Source organism: Meleagris gallopavo, chromosome 11, assembly GCF_905368555.1.
Source record: "Meleagris gallopavo chromosome 11, MGAL_WU_HG_1.1, whole genome shotgun sequence".
NCBI classification, from domain to species: domain Eukaryota; kingdom Metazoa; phylum Chordata; class Aves; order Galliformes; family Phasianidae; genus Meleagris; species Meleagris gallopavo.
In genome coordinates, this window is record NC_139414.1 from 15,631,103 (window position 1) to 15,646,280 (window position 15,178).

Here is a 15,178-nt window from a genome sequence, read left to right on the forward strand (position 1 = left end):
TCACACCTTCGTATACATTTTTTGATGGCAACTGTTGGAGACAGTTCGGTAGGAAGCTGGGTGGAACTGAGGTGTGATCCAGTTTGTCAGTCTACAGGTCACTGTCTATTTCAAATGCCTCCGTATTAATGATGTTAAATCTAATGTTACAGCAGTCTGCTTCTGCTCTTTTTTTTCCAGCCTACCTCAGCAGTGACTTATATGTATTTACTTCTTGGAGTGAATGCACTGAGAAATGTTTGATGTAAATAAATATTTGAAGGAAAGCCAGACGGCTGAATCTGGATTTTGCTGTTAATAACAGTGATGCCCATCACCCTTTCCACAGCTATGCATGGCAGGCTCTTGGCTTGTGGTATCCTGAGAAAGCTCTCCTGAGTTCTATAATTTGGCTGTTGGTGCCTCCAAAGTGGCTGGGGCGCAAGCAAGTTATTAAACGAAACTGTATGTCTGCTGTTGAGGTGAGCCCTTCTCATGGCTTCCCTAAACCCACATCTGTCTCAGGGCAGTGTTTTGGACAGCATTAGCTGTCTGTGGCAAGTCTAATACAGCAGAAAACAGAAACTATCTGCTTTCAGACCAAGTCTTAGCAAATTCTGTGTGGTGATTTCCTGTAATTAAAATAGTAGTAATACTAATAAAGAAGAATTATCTAGTTTAGGTCACAAGCAGAGGAAAAATGACATATTGCAGCATCAGAGCTGTCTGGAAGGAGATGGCATGGGAGACATCCCAGGGGAAAAGCAAGCGTAAGAGGTTTTCTCCTGTGTGAGGTCTCAGGTCAGGCACAATGAAAGCAGCTGGTGCTGACAGAAGTTACCAATTGCCAGGAGGCTAGGCAGTTGTGACCATCTTGCACTGTTTAGTCTCAAGATTAAAAAGCAAATGCAGCCAAAAGGAGTGAGAGAGGAGCCCCTGATCCCATTTCTGTGTCACAGGGAAGCTCAGATGGTCTCAGTAGAAATTAAAGTGCTCTGACATCAATTACAATTCCTGGCAGCTTATTAAATACAAAGGTCTTTTTCCATCTCTTGCCTCATCTTTTATTTAATTTCTTTTCTCGCCTTCCATATGGTGCCTCTATCCAAGAGATCCCCTGAAAGGACAACTCCCTGGAGTGAACAGGTTCGGCACTCGTGAAGGTATTTGTATCATCACTCCATCTCAGTGAGAAAGAATAAGCTAAGCAGTTTCATTGCTGTTACTTCTTTCTCCCATTTTCTGCACTATGTTGAAAGCCCTTCTTAGTCCCTGAGGAATGACTCAGCATTCAAGCTAGGATGAACCTTTAGGATGAAGTTTGGATGACTTCATTTTGAGAGTGCAATGTTTGATACCTCATACTATCCCCTTTTGTTTATCTTTTCCTATTATTCAGTGCTGGTGTTGTGTTAAGATAAACCACAAATGTTTTTCAATGCTGGGGTTGTGTTATAATAAACCACAAATGTTTTTGTTTATACTAATGTGATGTAGCCCAGTGATTGAATCTCTTCTACTTCACTTTAGAGTTCAGAATAGTAATGTCTTGATTCCCCAGATGGTCAGTGGGTCAGAGACTGAGGGAAATCTGAGTTCTCTACAGAGCTGTCTGCTCCTACTCACTTTAAAAATGCTGGAAAGTGATGTGAAAGGGATAACATGGCACATGGCTCACTGTTAGTCATGCAGCTTTGGTGACTCAGAGTATCCAGTGCAGCAGACATGGCCAGATTGAAACCAAGGAATATGAGGGAGACAGGGTGAAGAAACTGCCAGCTCTTCCATGCATAGATGGAAAAACAACACTAGTAAATACCTTAAGTGATGTGTAAATCATGGCAGAGAGGGGGATACTGCTCTGAGTTCAGAAATAATCTGAAGAAAAGCTTGTGGGTTTAGGGGAGGAAGGGATGGCGAGGTCCTCTTTGGCAGGTGGACAGACATGAGCTCATTCCAATGGTCCCCTGCACAGTACCTTCAAGTCTCTCTGTCATATAAACACAACATAGATAACAAGAGAATGAAAAGACTCAGCTGCTTCTGAGGAATGAGTGAGTTCACGTACTGGAAGAGAGCCATGTCCAGCATGTGAACTCAGTCTGGTATAAATCTGATGCAGCATTTGCTCAGGAGTGAAATACATCATGTTTGTCATTTGCAGAGCATCATTACAGAAGTCTGATGCCTTTTCGGGAAAGAGACCCACAAATAATTCAGCTTTAAAGAATAAAACTTTCTCCCGTTTTCTATTGTGTGCAATAAAGAATAAAGCACTGAACTGAAATGGACAGTCTCAAACTGCAGTGGACTCTAGGGTTTGGTTTGCAAAGCTGATGTGTTCTGTCTTCTCCTTTTCCAGGCATTGGAGGGGTCTGACAGCACAGAACAATTTCCCAGTTAATGTGGCCAAATTAAAGACAGGCTGCCTGGATCAAAAATCCACACTGCTGTGAGACAATTGACTGGTGTATTCACTAGAACAACATGCACACAGTAGCTCAAAAACAGCTTTGCAGTTGCTGTGCATTGTATCTAGAATATTCTTGAAAATGCATTGCTCTTAAATCACTGCTCTCGTGAAGTTCTGAGTCCTCTGGGCAGTTAGGGGTGAACAAGGCCAGCCAAAGCACTTATGATCCATTCCCTCCTGGAAAAGCGCTGCTATTCATACTGATTTTGTTACCCTGCTTGCCTCAGAAAGGGATTGCATATTTGTTTTGGATTTAGTATGTGAGGACTACTATCTAGTGCTCCTCTGGTATGAGAACACTGGGACTTTTCTTGTCTAGTTTCTCAAGGGAGCCAGCCCAGCCCTCCCTCACTCCAGCAGAGCTTCCTTGATTTTCAAGCCACATGAAAGAAACAGAGGTGGAGCTCTCCAAGAACTCCATTACAGTAAATGCAGGACTGTAATGGAGAATACCAAGCTGACTCTCTGGAAGCTTAAAAAAAGAATCACAGGTCATTCTGGGAATGTTAGTCCAGCTTTTAATTTTGAAGGTCACTGATTCCTGTGACCTGGATTACTCAAGCATAAGAATAACAGTTAAATTGCTGCAGAAGTAAAAAAAATCCTTTGAAACATTGAAAGGAATTGATGAGAAATGATCTTTCAGCGATATTACAACAGAGGATGTCTGGTCCAAAAAGGTGCAAAGAGCTTTTTATTCCTGTATGAATGAATGAGGAACTGCTGGCACTCAGCACCCCAGATCACCAAATATTTTTGTCTGAGTGTACTCAGCTGTGGCTGACCCAGCTATAGTCCATGCTGCAAACAGGTCTGAGAGGCAGCACAGTGCAGGCACTGCTTTGGTAGCTGAGACTTATGACCTACTGTCAGAATTGCCCTGAGTTAATCTGGGAATCTTGGGTCAGTTCCTGTAAGATCTCAAGGAAAAATCTTGAGTGCCCCACATCCCTGAGTGCAGGTGATAATCCCTGTGCTTCCACTGACCTCCACCTGTGTCGCAAAGATCTTGGATGCAGAGCAGCAGTTCTTATCCTGAATCTGCCTATGCACCCACCCATTCCATCTATAATCTGGGCACCCCAATAGTACTACAGGAGGGCTTTCATAGTATCGATCCATATATTAACACCATATGCTGCAGGCTTCATACAAGAAAGGCTGGATCTGCCACTTCCGCAGTGCAGGCTGTTGCCTAGGGCAACGAGATATAAAGGGGCTGCAAAGCATTTTGCTATTGCTTTCTGTACATGACTGGGAGCTGTATGATTTCAAATTTCCCTGAAGCAATGAATTCTCTATAGCTGGACACAAAAGCAGTTCTCCGCAGTTCTAATCCATATATATAAGCCAAAGAATGCTAATGTACAGCATTTTGGTCTGCTGGCAATAGCTGCTAACAGGATGTGACTCTCCTTGTTCAGTACATGATTCAATCTCCAGAGATTTTACAGGAGTTACTCCCAGTTGACAGTGGATAACCAACTCAAGATACCTGGAATATGGAGAGGTGAGGAAAATCTGAAATGAGAGTTGATGTCTCTCAGTACTTCAGGGGAGTGATCATTGCCTTTAAATTCTGGGACCTCTGAGGTACTGAGTCATATTGTGTAGGTCGCTCTGAAAGTAATGCCTCCCATTTATTTCCATGGAAGTTCTAACAGATACAAAGAGCACAATACTATTTGACAGAGCACATTCTCAGCTATTTGTCAACAACAGTCACCACCGTTAGCTATGTATTTTTTGCCAGCCATGAGCCTGCACGCTCTGCTCATAAAAATCTGCATGGCCATCTGGAACGTGGCTTGTCTTTCATATTGCTGTCACTACTGCTGAAAATGCACCATCCACTGCCTCACTGTACTCACATCCACTGTTTGGTCTCCATAAACATTCTGTATGTGTCGATGAATGTCAATAAGTGCCATTTTTTCCACGTGGAGTAATTCAGTGACACACCTTTGCTTCATACACACTTCTGTGTCAGACATCATTTTGTCAGACTGCCCCTCTGCTGCCGTCTGTCACATGGCAACAACATGTAATGGGACACTGGTGGAAAGGTTCAGCCTCTACTGCCATAGCACCAACACCAACCTCTGATGTTGTGGGACAACACAATAACATAGGAGGCACTACTTTCAGAGCAGCCCTTGTATAATTTTTGTATCTAGCAGATTATCCCACTGCTACTGGCATGCTGGTACTGGCAACTCCAGTACCATCTTCTGGTATGGATCCCATGTGCTAAAAGGATTGCTGTGACTAGAATTAGTGTCAGGAGAGTTTGCTTCTTGTTGTCAGTCAATAATCCTTCATGTAACAAAGGAGATACTATAAATATTTCCCTCCTTTGAGTTTGAAGTTCACTGTAACCCATTATGTTTTGGTTTAGAGATCTCTAAAGCCAAGGCTTCATTTAATTGCTGAGCTGATCAGTATTGGTGTTTGCAGCATAAAAGCCAAAGCTAATGACATACATAGAAATAATCCTATTGATCTTGCAATATTCAGATAAAAGATTATTTCAAACAGAAATAGCTATGAGTCTTAGTATGAGCCTGAGTCAAATCAGTGAATAACTAATCAGAAAGCTCACAGCAATTACATGCCAGTAATTGGTGTAGGAAGGTTACCAGAAAAAAACTGGTTCATCCTTATTATGGTGATTAGCTCACTCAGCACTGGTGTGATTTATTTTTTTAAGATTCAAAGCTGCCATTTCAGAAGTCTCAGATATTTACACCATTATCAGTGTTTAGCATCTTGTCCCCCTTCCACACTGGTTCAGTAGAGGATTCACAGTGGACTCACAGTTCGGTTGGAGGTAAAGTTTTTGGTCCTTATTTTTGTAGTTCAGAAATATCCTGCTTTCTGGCTTTGTTTTCAGATAGGGGAGAATGCAGTTTCAGCAGTGTGCCGTCATCACCCTGGATCATGTTGAATTATGCTCTGGTTATACAGCAGAGCCATATGCATATTTGCATCTTGATTGAGAAAAAGCAAGCAGCCAAGTGCACTTTGAGGAACGTGGTTGTTTGGACTGGAGTTACGAGGAATCTGTCAGAGTTTTTCAGTGCCCAATCTGCCATAGCATCTGCAACACCAGTTCTGTAACAGGCCGTGCTCTGCTGGTCCTACTCCCCTTTCAGAGCTGGTGTGCTGCCATCATGCAAGTTCTCCAGGCCAGCCATAGGAAGGGAGGGTTGGAAGAACCAGTGGTCCCCTGCCACTGCCCTGCCCTGTCCAAGAGGAACCATAGCAGGGCTGCTGCCTGAGGTGTGGAGTATCTGTTGGTCTCAGAAACACAGCTGTGCTGGAGTAGCCTTGTCCACACCCAGTGGAGAGGGCAGCAGGGAGGGTCAGTGCCATTTTGTGCTACAACTTCTATTGTCAGAAGTCCCTCAGGAACATGGTCAAATTTTTGTTTTCCTTTCTCAGAGCAGCTGAAAGGCAGAGCGTTACTGAGTTGGGCAGAGGAGTGAGGCCGAAACACCTCTGCCCAACTCAGCCTTCTCCAGGAGATTTACTGGCACTGGCTGGTTTGGTACCCAGGAATTGCTTTCTGTTGGTAGAGACCCATCCTGCGAGATTCATGGGCTGAACCCCATCGCTGCCTCTTTTGTGCAGGGACCACTAGAGGGCACAGCACAGTGTGACCATTCCATAACCGTCCCACTGTACACAAGTCCTGTAGGAACAAAGCCATCTCACTATTCATGGTGCAGTAGCATCAAGATCCAAAGTACCTGCATGGCACAAATGTAAAGGAAGAAGCAGTCTTCAAAGAAAAAAAAAAAACTGGTATTGGCGCAGATGTGTGGAAAGTCTGGGTATACAGGTTCTTTATTTAAACTTCATCCGACCTATAGTAGACTGGAGAAGCATATGGCTTCTTTTTAAAAGTCACACATGCATAACATTATTTCTAACAATCAAAGTTTAAATTTTACATGTAAGTCATATAAGCTATTTCTTATTTTCTAACTCAACCGTGAACACATCACTTTATTTTAATTTCTAAAAAATATAAGTAAGAAACTAATCTCATGGCTGCTTTTCTTTAGCAAAGGTACTAATTTGTTGTCATAGTTACATACCATAAATACAAATAATCCTAACATAACCATAAAGAATCCTATCATAAACAATGCCAACGTAAGCATAAATGTAATGTAACCATTATTGGAAACCATAATGTAAACATTATGTTTAGATTTAGATTTATTTATGTTTACATTGGGATTGTTTACATTTATATTGGGATTGATAAAGTTTATTAGGATTGTTTATGTTTATATTTACATTTTTAATATTTGTGTTACGATTGTTATGATGCTTATAAAAGAACCTAATTACAAACATGAGCGATCCTACCATAAACAAACAAATATGACATAAACAATAATAACATAAACAAACATGACATAAACATCAAACATCCTCAGGTGAGGATGCTCTATCAATGAAGGCTGGTTAGTGTAATCAGTATTCTGACTACATGCTGCTTCCAGTTAGAAAATACTTTCTCAGAATGGCCTACAAGCTCTAAAATATTTGCCATATCTGCTATAGATGCTGAATGTAGGATCAGTAATTGTGCCTGACTTTTAAAGTACTTTTGTGTTTTGTTTTTATTTCAATGAATTTGCTCATTCTTATCAGTTTGTTCAGCTTCCTTCACTATCAGACCTGCTGCCTCTGAAAGGTATGTAATAGTAATTAGCCTGACACGAGCAACAACTGCAAAGCCTTAATGAGCAAGATGTTATTTTATAATGCAGCGTTGAAAAGATGAGGATATCTACAAATAATATCAAATTAAGTCAGAAAACACTCTAGTGTTGCAACCAAGAGATAAATATTTCCTGTTATGTCCCCATTTATCTTCCAGCTTTACTGCAGTAATTGCAATTAAACTTAGACCGACCATAGGAATACCTTGGGCTTCAGCTCCCAGCTGAACATTTTTTAATTTGTACTTTGTTATTTGTACTGGGATTTTGAAGCTCATTGGTGGGTTTTTATAATGCTTCTGTTACAGGTTAAAAAAATATTGCTTTATTTTTTATACTTTTGATAACTGCTGTTCTTGAACCAAGTATATTTAAAATAAAAGACAGATAAGGAAATATTGTGCAGAATTATGTGAACTTATGCTACAAAAGAGCAGTAAAAGCAATTTCACTGGCATCAGAATACTACTAATAGAGGACCTACTGCTTTGAGCTGCTTCCATACCATTTTGTTCCTGTTTCTTTAAGCAGAACTTCTTTAATTTAAAGATTTCCCGTTAGCATATACTAACTCAAAGGGGTCTCAAGCAAGTGGGAGATGTGTCCCTATCTACATTTAGCACATTCTTCTCTCAATTTTTACTTTTGTGCTGTGAAAATTTAGGCAAAATGATTCCTGCTGCTTTTGCTGCCCTCAGGCCTTCTTCAAATGGTTCTCAGGTGCATTATTAAATGAAACGGAAAAAACACATATATTCCTATGGTGTCTCACTTTATTGGCAATTAAGTGGGAGGTGCTCCATTTCATGGGAGTAGCAACCTCTCCGTGGTACCAAAGTGCTCAGTTGAGAATCACTTGAGAAGTACAGAGCACTACTTAAAGTTATATCCCATGAAGTGGGCTTATGCCTTCTGGGATTTGGGTCCACAAGCAGATGTGTGATTTAGATACATTTTATTAAGTTAATCCGGGCTGGTCAGCAGAAAGTATTTGCAATGTGGTTTCCTGGCAGACTAAACAGTCATTTCTTATCTCATCAGAAGACAGCACTGCTCAGCTTTAGGCAATTTAAGTCCATAGCGCTGTTGAAGTCAAAAGCACTGTGTTTAATTTAAATTAAGCGAAGGTCTAACCTTGAGCAGACAGGCTTCAGCATGTCCTTGAGTACGAACGGTGGTGTCCTGCTATCAGGACTGTGGTGTTGGGTTGGTGGGAAAGGCCTTTGTCCACTGTCTCTTATAAGACAAGTTATCTCATGCAGCTGTACGCTACTCTGCTTCTGAAACTATTAGACCTCTTTTGCACTGTGCAGACCTACTGCCTATTAGCAGATAAGGTTCCCAGACCTTGCCTGGTTTTGACAAAGGATTGATACTCTTGGGTTCTTGTAAATGTTGTGAAAATCTCATTATTTTACACTACTATTAGACATTACAGAATCAAGATAAAGTAAGGCACTGAAAACCAGTGTTTGTGCTGGTTAGAAGACAGGGAAAAGATCTGGAAGCGTGGTTGTATGTGATGGAGCAGCATCTCTTTCGTGCTGTGCTCCATGCTTTGTGTGGCATTCTGGGTTTGGCAGGTAAATGGAGAGTTCTTGCTACCAATGCACATACTAACAGATTATCTATTCTTGCTGTTGCTTAGTTAGGGGGAGTAACTGTTTTGACTGACACAGTTCGTATCTATTTATCTTCAGTTTCCTTGAAGGACGCAAGCATTGCCCTAGGGAATGTGGAAGGAGTGTGTTTGATGTGTATCTGCCAGCAGGGAGAACCCAATCAGTCAAAGCTGTGGTGTTCAGGAGGATATAGATAGGAGTTCCTTTCTCCCTGTGGACTGCTCAGGTAACTGAGTGAACCTCAGTGCACACACATGCAGACAGGAGAAGGTCAATTGTCCCTCGTGTCCAATATCTCACCCTATGTAGTTACTGATGTTGAGTGTTTGAGAGACAGCAATAAAGTGTTGGACACTCTTTCACTGTAGTTCGTAATGTGAGAAGCTGTTTCTTTCATTTCAGCTAATGCTTGGCATGTGTCCAAAAGCCTTTAATATCAACAGCCCTTGTGATTCTTAAAGATCCTATTTTATGTCTGTCTTTTTGGTTTCAATTTATCTGCTTTAAGTTATGATTTACAACAGCAAAAAATAAAGTGCGGTTTCAGTCAGGGAATGTGCACAGCTACTCCTCAGGAAACCATCCTGGTGGCCTTAGCTGAATGGATCCAGCAGCTGTTCTACACTGATTGACTGTTGGAAGGAAAAAGGTCAAGAGGGAGAGAAAGGGGAGCAGTGCAGTGCTCTGGATGCTGGCAAGAATCAGGGTTGCTGCCACAATGGAGCTGAGTCAGCGTGCCTGTGGCAGAGTACAGGGAGGAGAAAAGCTTGTTTCTTTCTTATTGTTCAGAGAATTTCTCTTCCAGCATCCTCGCTACCGCTGGAAGGCCTTGGCACAAAGGCTATTCCTGTGCATTTTCTCTGATGGTGCATGCTGTACTGATGGCAAGGTGACCATTATGTTTGGGGTCAGAAAACCAGGGTGATAACCATGGGTACAGCTTTGGCATTATTTGTGGATTTGGGTTTTTTGGGTTTTTGGCTGACCCTGGATGTCTGTGTGAGTCCAGCTTTAAGATGGCATCCAAGTTTTTTGGCCAGGCTGTCTTATGATCTTAGCTGTGTCCACTCCAGGTTTGACAGCTTGCATTGAAGACTTTGAGGGAATTGGCTCTGGATCGGAGGCTCATGCTGGAGGACCTTTCCCAGAGAGGGAGAACCATGGCAAAAACTGTGAAGTCAGAAGGGCAAGAAGGGAGAGAGTAGGGCACTAAAGCAAGGCACAGCAGTAGGGCACAGCCGTAGGGCACAGAAATAGGGCTTGGTGCAGTAGCTGGGGGGGCAGTTTGTGCAGGGAGGGTGTGCACTGTCTGAATGGAGATCAGTGGTGAAAGGTGTCCAGGGGTCAGTACTGGTACCATTGCTTTTTAATATCTTCATCAATGGCACTGACAGTGGGTTTGAGAGCACCTTCAGCAAGTTTGCAGGTGACACCAATCTAAGTGGTGTGGTCAACATGCCCAGGGGATGGGATGTCATTCAGAGAGACTTAGACAGGCTGAGCAGAGGGCCTAGATTCATGAGGTTCAGTAGATCCAAGTGGAAAGTCTTGTACCTGGGTCATGGCAACCGCCACTATAAAAATAAGTTGAGGAGCAAAACAACTAAGCACAGCTCTGCCAAAAAGGACTTTGGGTTGTAGCAGAAATGCTAAGTCATGGCTTGAAGCAGTAATTGAGCACCTGGTAGGAAAGCAGGGCCAACCCAAGGGAGCTCAGGTGCATGCAGTGCACCCTTTCCCAGACCTCATTTAAGGATCCCTTGATGGAGCTGTAGATGTTCCTGTTCGCTGCAGAAAGTTGGGCAAGATGACCATTAATGGTCCTTTCCAGTTCAAACGAGTCTATGATTCTGCGGGAATAAATTTGCTTCAGCAGTGACAGAGTTCTTATTTCTTACTGTTGAGGTGACCAGAAATGTCTTCCTCGTCGGTTAGGAAGTCACTTTAAGCAGATCAGTGTAATGAGATTCTGAAGCCATATGGTACTGGAATTAGTACCTCCTAGTGCAGAGACTGCATGCTGCCACTGCAATAGTGCTCTATGCTAAAAGTAATTCTACCAGCAGAGATCCTTCTTCCACTTGTTCTGTTAACTCCTTGGGATTTGAAACAATGCCTTAAAAACAACAACAACAAAAAAAAAAAAAACAATAACAGGAAGGAAGGCTTTCTGGCTTTTTATCATTTGGATTAAAATAAATGGGAACTAGTAGAAAATACCAGTTTCCAAGCTGAACAGATAAATGGATGTTGTCTGTAACTGCGCTGAGTTTGTACTCTGAAAATAAGTTTTTAGGCTGCTGAAATGACTTTTGCATCAGATTCACAATCTGGATGGTGAGGAAGGCAGAAAGAAGGTCACTGAGGTATACATGAAAGAAACAGTTTTTCAGCATGGCTAACAAAAAGCACAGTTCAAACTTCAAATAAAACAGCGCAGGAAAGTTTGAAGCAGGGATTTTTGGCAATGAAATATGGATTTTTTTCTTATCTTCCATGCAGATCAATTTAAATGGCAGCAATGGATTTAGATTATTTCTTTCTCAGCCTTGCAGTGTACTGTGCATGCATGAGGGGAGCTGCTGGTCTCCATGAATAAGTTAAGTATCACGATGCTGATTAAATTTTTTTGTTTCTGACATCACTGGTGGATAGAGAGACAATTTTGAGTCTTAACTACTAAACTTTCTTGATGATTCTTACAAGGCTCTGTTGAAGAGTCATCCATTTCCCCTCAGTTGTTCTAATGACTTTGTAGGGTGTGCTGTGGCTGCCTCAGTGCCTCACATAGCAGAGACAGACTTCTATCCCTCCTTTTCCTGGCCCATAAACATAGTTCCTAAACTCACTTTGCACATAGAGACAAGAATTGAGGTCCTTTGGGACCCATCAGTATTGAGATCCACTGCATTTGTTGTTTGTTTCATGATTTTAGTGTTACCAACTGTTGGAGCTCTGCCTCTTGGTGCAGAAGCATATTATTTCATTAGAAAAGACAAGGGATTTGAACCCATTTAACTGATTTTACTTTAAATTTCTGGCTGTCCTTTGTACACACAAGAAGGTGAAGGTGCTTGCTGTCATTACTGTATCTCTATTTAAAAAAAAGGCTCAAATTCCAAGATAAATGAGTATTTCTAACAAAACTAGAAAGCAGTGCAATTCCTCAGACTTCTGCTAATGTCAGCTGAATATATCTGGGATTCCTTCTTATTTTTGATGAAACTCTTACACTATTTACTTGCTTTTTGATTGCTAGCCCAACCCAGGCACTGTTGCTAAGCAATACTGTCAGTTCATGAGCAGAAAATGTCCTCTTTCTTATTGTTTTCAATTACGTTGCTGTGGTTGTGAGGAGCAGCAGGGAAGTAACTCCCCTCCATTCTGTGACAATCTCTGGAAACATTCCTGCCTCTTTTCTGTATCTGTTCCCTCCACTGCGCTCTTCTGTTTTTACAGAGCAATAACTTCCTTTCAGTCACGCTGATACCTTTTTATCTAAAGAAAGAAAATGTTGAAAGCATCAATTATGAATGTTGAGTACATATTTGGTAGCATGCTACATAAAAGCATTACTGTAAACTGGTCACCACAGCAGCTCCTGTGTGCACACATCTGGTGCAGAAGGTAATTGTGTCTTAGGAAACAGTGCAGCTCTCAAGCCTCCAGAGTCAGAGGTTTCTGATGCTGTGGGAAGCCAGTCCAGCTGCTTGTGAAACATACTTGAAATAAACTCAGATGAGACTAAACATATTTCTGTCCATCCATCCTACCCCTTACACCTCTGTTCTTGGTCCCTAAGGTAAACTTTGTGCTCTGTAGCTAAATGCTTAGCAGGCAGTGGTTTGGCAGATTGAAGGGTGACTGATTTTATGGTATACAGTGAACCTTGGGGGGGGGGAGCACAAGTCTTTAACAGTAGGAATCTCTTTTATTTCTTTCTTTCACCAAAAGGAAAGGGTTAGGAAGCTCAAATGGCTCACTGTGGCAGGGAAGCACTGGAACTGGTAGGAAAGAAGTAGGGCTGAGTTAATACTTCTGTGCTTTACCATTCTTGCTTGTCCATGTAGTTATTTGTCATGTTGGAAGCAACATCGTGTAAGGCTTTTGTTTTTTTTCTCCTACGCATCTTTGTCCCCTCTCATTCATTCTCTGATTTGTGTTTGTTTGCTCCTTGTCCCCTGTTTCTAGGGCTCAGCTGTGATCTGAGATGGCCGCAAGCTGAACAACATTGGCTGTAGCTATGAAAAGTGCCAGCAGGTGATAGTGACTGAGGCAGAGAAAAGCAAAGCCTCTCCTCTTCACATATAAGATCCTTGCAGCAAGCTTGTTCTGTGCTTGGGTCCCTGCATTTGAGCTCTGGTTGCAGCTTGGCCCTGAGTTATTAGCTTCTTGCTGTATTCTTTGCACTGTCACCAATACTGGTCTTGTGCCCATCTGTGTATTTCCTATGCAGTTCCTCCCATCCAACAAAGGTTCCTTTTTATTTTACCACATCAGGATTGAACATTCTCTGCACTCAGTTTCCCAACTACTAGTTTCTTCACCAGGTTATCTGATCAGTAAGTTTTCATTATGGGAATAGTTAAGAGTGGGGGAAAAAATCTCAAATATCCAGCACCTTCAAAGAGATTTTAAAATATAATATGTGTTCCAATTTCCAACTATGAGTGTCAAACTTCTGTTAAAGGAGCAAAAGTTTGGGTGGGGGTTACCCAGTTAACAGCGTATACCTGCTAGCAATGCTCCTGTTCTCTATTTGCTACTCTGTTCATTTAGATTATCAGATCTTATGAGCAGGGACTGTGCACAGCAGCAGAGGGCTTTTCTGTACAGTTGCAGCTTCCCAGCACCACCGCCAGACATATGAGTAATTGGCTGAGCAGCTCTGCAGAGCAGTCTCCTTGCTGTGTCCAAGCTGAAACACAGAAGTCAAAAAATCCCAGTGTTAATCATGAGGAATCATAGAATCAAAAGCCTTGAAGAGAGCGAAAGTAGTGAAGAAAAATATTTTCTTAGAGAAAAATTTTGTGGACAAATTTGGTGTGTTTTTTAAGAATCCTGTGATCCTGCAACATACTCCTGAGATCCTTTCTTCTCATCGTAGCTTGTAGGATAGCTTTAAATTAATGATAAGGAAGCCATTCAGGGCATTGGCTGTGTTGAGGTTCACAGCTTTCATTCTGAATGAGAGAATAAAGTAAACTGATATTGAAAGCAAGGAGGGAGAAACAAACACAGTCAGTAAGCCTATAAGTCTTAGCCAATTGCAATGGCGAACATCCTGCTGGCGAGGGTGACCTTGAATGAACTAAGTGGGATAAAGTCACCAGTCTGGACTGGCAGCTGAAGAACCAGGCTGGATTCCAGCGAACAGAGAGCAGATTCCTGACAAGAGTCTCCTGAGCTCTGGCAATGACTTCTCGGTGTCGGAAATGTGGACAACAGGTGCCCAGGAATCTACCTTTCACTGCTGTTCGGATAACAGAGGGAGAAATGAAATCTTATCATGATTTCATAGGAGGATGCATTAGACTGGAGTGTATGGCAAAGAAAGGTATGTGCAGCATCTTTAAAAGTAATAGCATCTTCTCTTAGTGGTAGCTGCACTGCATTCCTAGGAGATTTAAAAAGGAGCTTGTTTTTCTAATGTTTGTGTTTGGTTTTTTTTTTTTTTTTTTTTTTCCTGAGGAGCCAGTGGTGAATAATTCAAAGACAACTGGCTGAGCTGGATATCAACTCTGGTATGACTGTATCATTTGACTTGGCTGGATATGTCTGGGATATTTGCAGTGATTTGGCCCAGAGAAGGTTAAAAGGGATGCTCGACTCATTCTGAATAAATGTTTATTTAACACTTGGGTGTTAGGCACTGAGTTTTCTGTACATGTGTCTAGAGCAGATATTTGTTGTGCATGTAAAATATCCCTTTGAAATTCATGTAAGGAGATGTGGCAGTGGGTCTCATGACCCAGCTGACCCTGTCACACTGCTTCTAAATTACTGTATAGAAGGTCAGTATCTTTCTCACTGTGAGTCTGTAGCATTGCAGAAACCCAGGCTGTCAGCTTGTGCTCTGCATGATTTGCACTGGGTACAGGGTAGTATTCTGTGCTGAGTGAGTTCCTAGGGCTGGTGTCCTGGCAATGTGTGTTAATTGCACGTTAACTCTGAAGTGGAATAATGTTAGTTTAAATCTATGCTGTTGACTGTTTCATCATCTTTTAAGAATGCTGAATCATTTTTTTCTGTTTGTTGTCATTAAAGAGCCCTTTGCTAACATTTGCTCTATTTACCTGGATAACTACTTTCCAAACCTGAATCCAGAAGTATATAACATGTTCACTAGTGTGTGACAAAAAGAT

At 41.8% G+C, this 15,178-nt stretch overlaps 1 protein-coding gene across 4 annotated transcripts in view; it reads left to right on the forward strand.

Annotated features, from left to right (window-relative positions):
* Positions 1–15,178, forward strand: part of MCF2L2 (MCF.2 cell line derived transforming sequence-like 2) — a 147,580-nt gene that overhangs the window by 6,581 nt on the left and 125,821 nt on the right. Inside the window, exon 1 of one of the 4 annotated variants that reach the window (XM_010716846.4) lies at positions 14,229–14,370. The exons of the other annotated variants lie outside the window; for them this stretch is intronic. Coding sequence (XP_010715148.1) covers positions 14,229–14,370 — 142 coding nt within the window. Of the gene's footprint in view, positions 1–14,228; positions 14,371–15,178 lie in introns of those variants that run through there. 4 annotated transcript variants of the gene reach the window in all.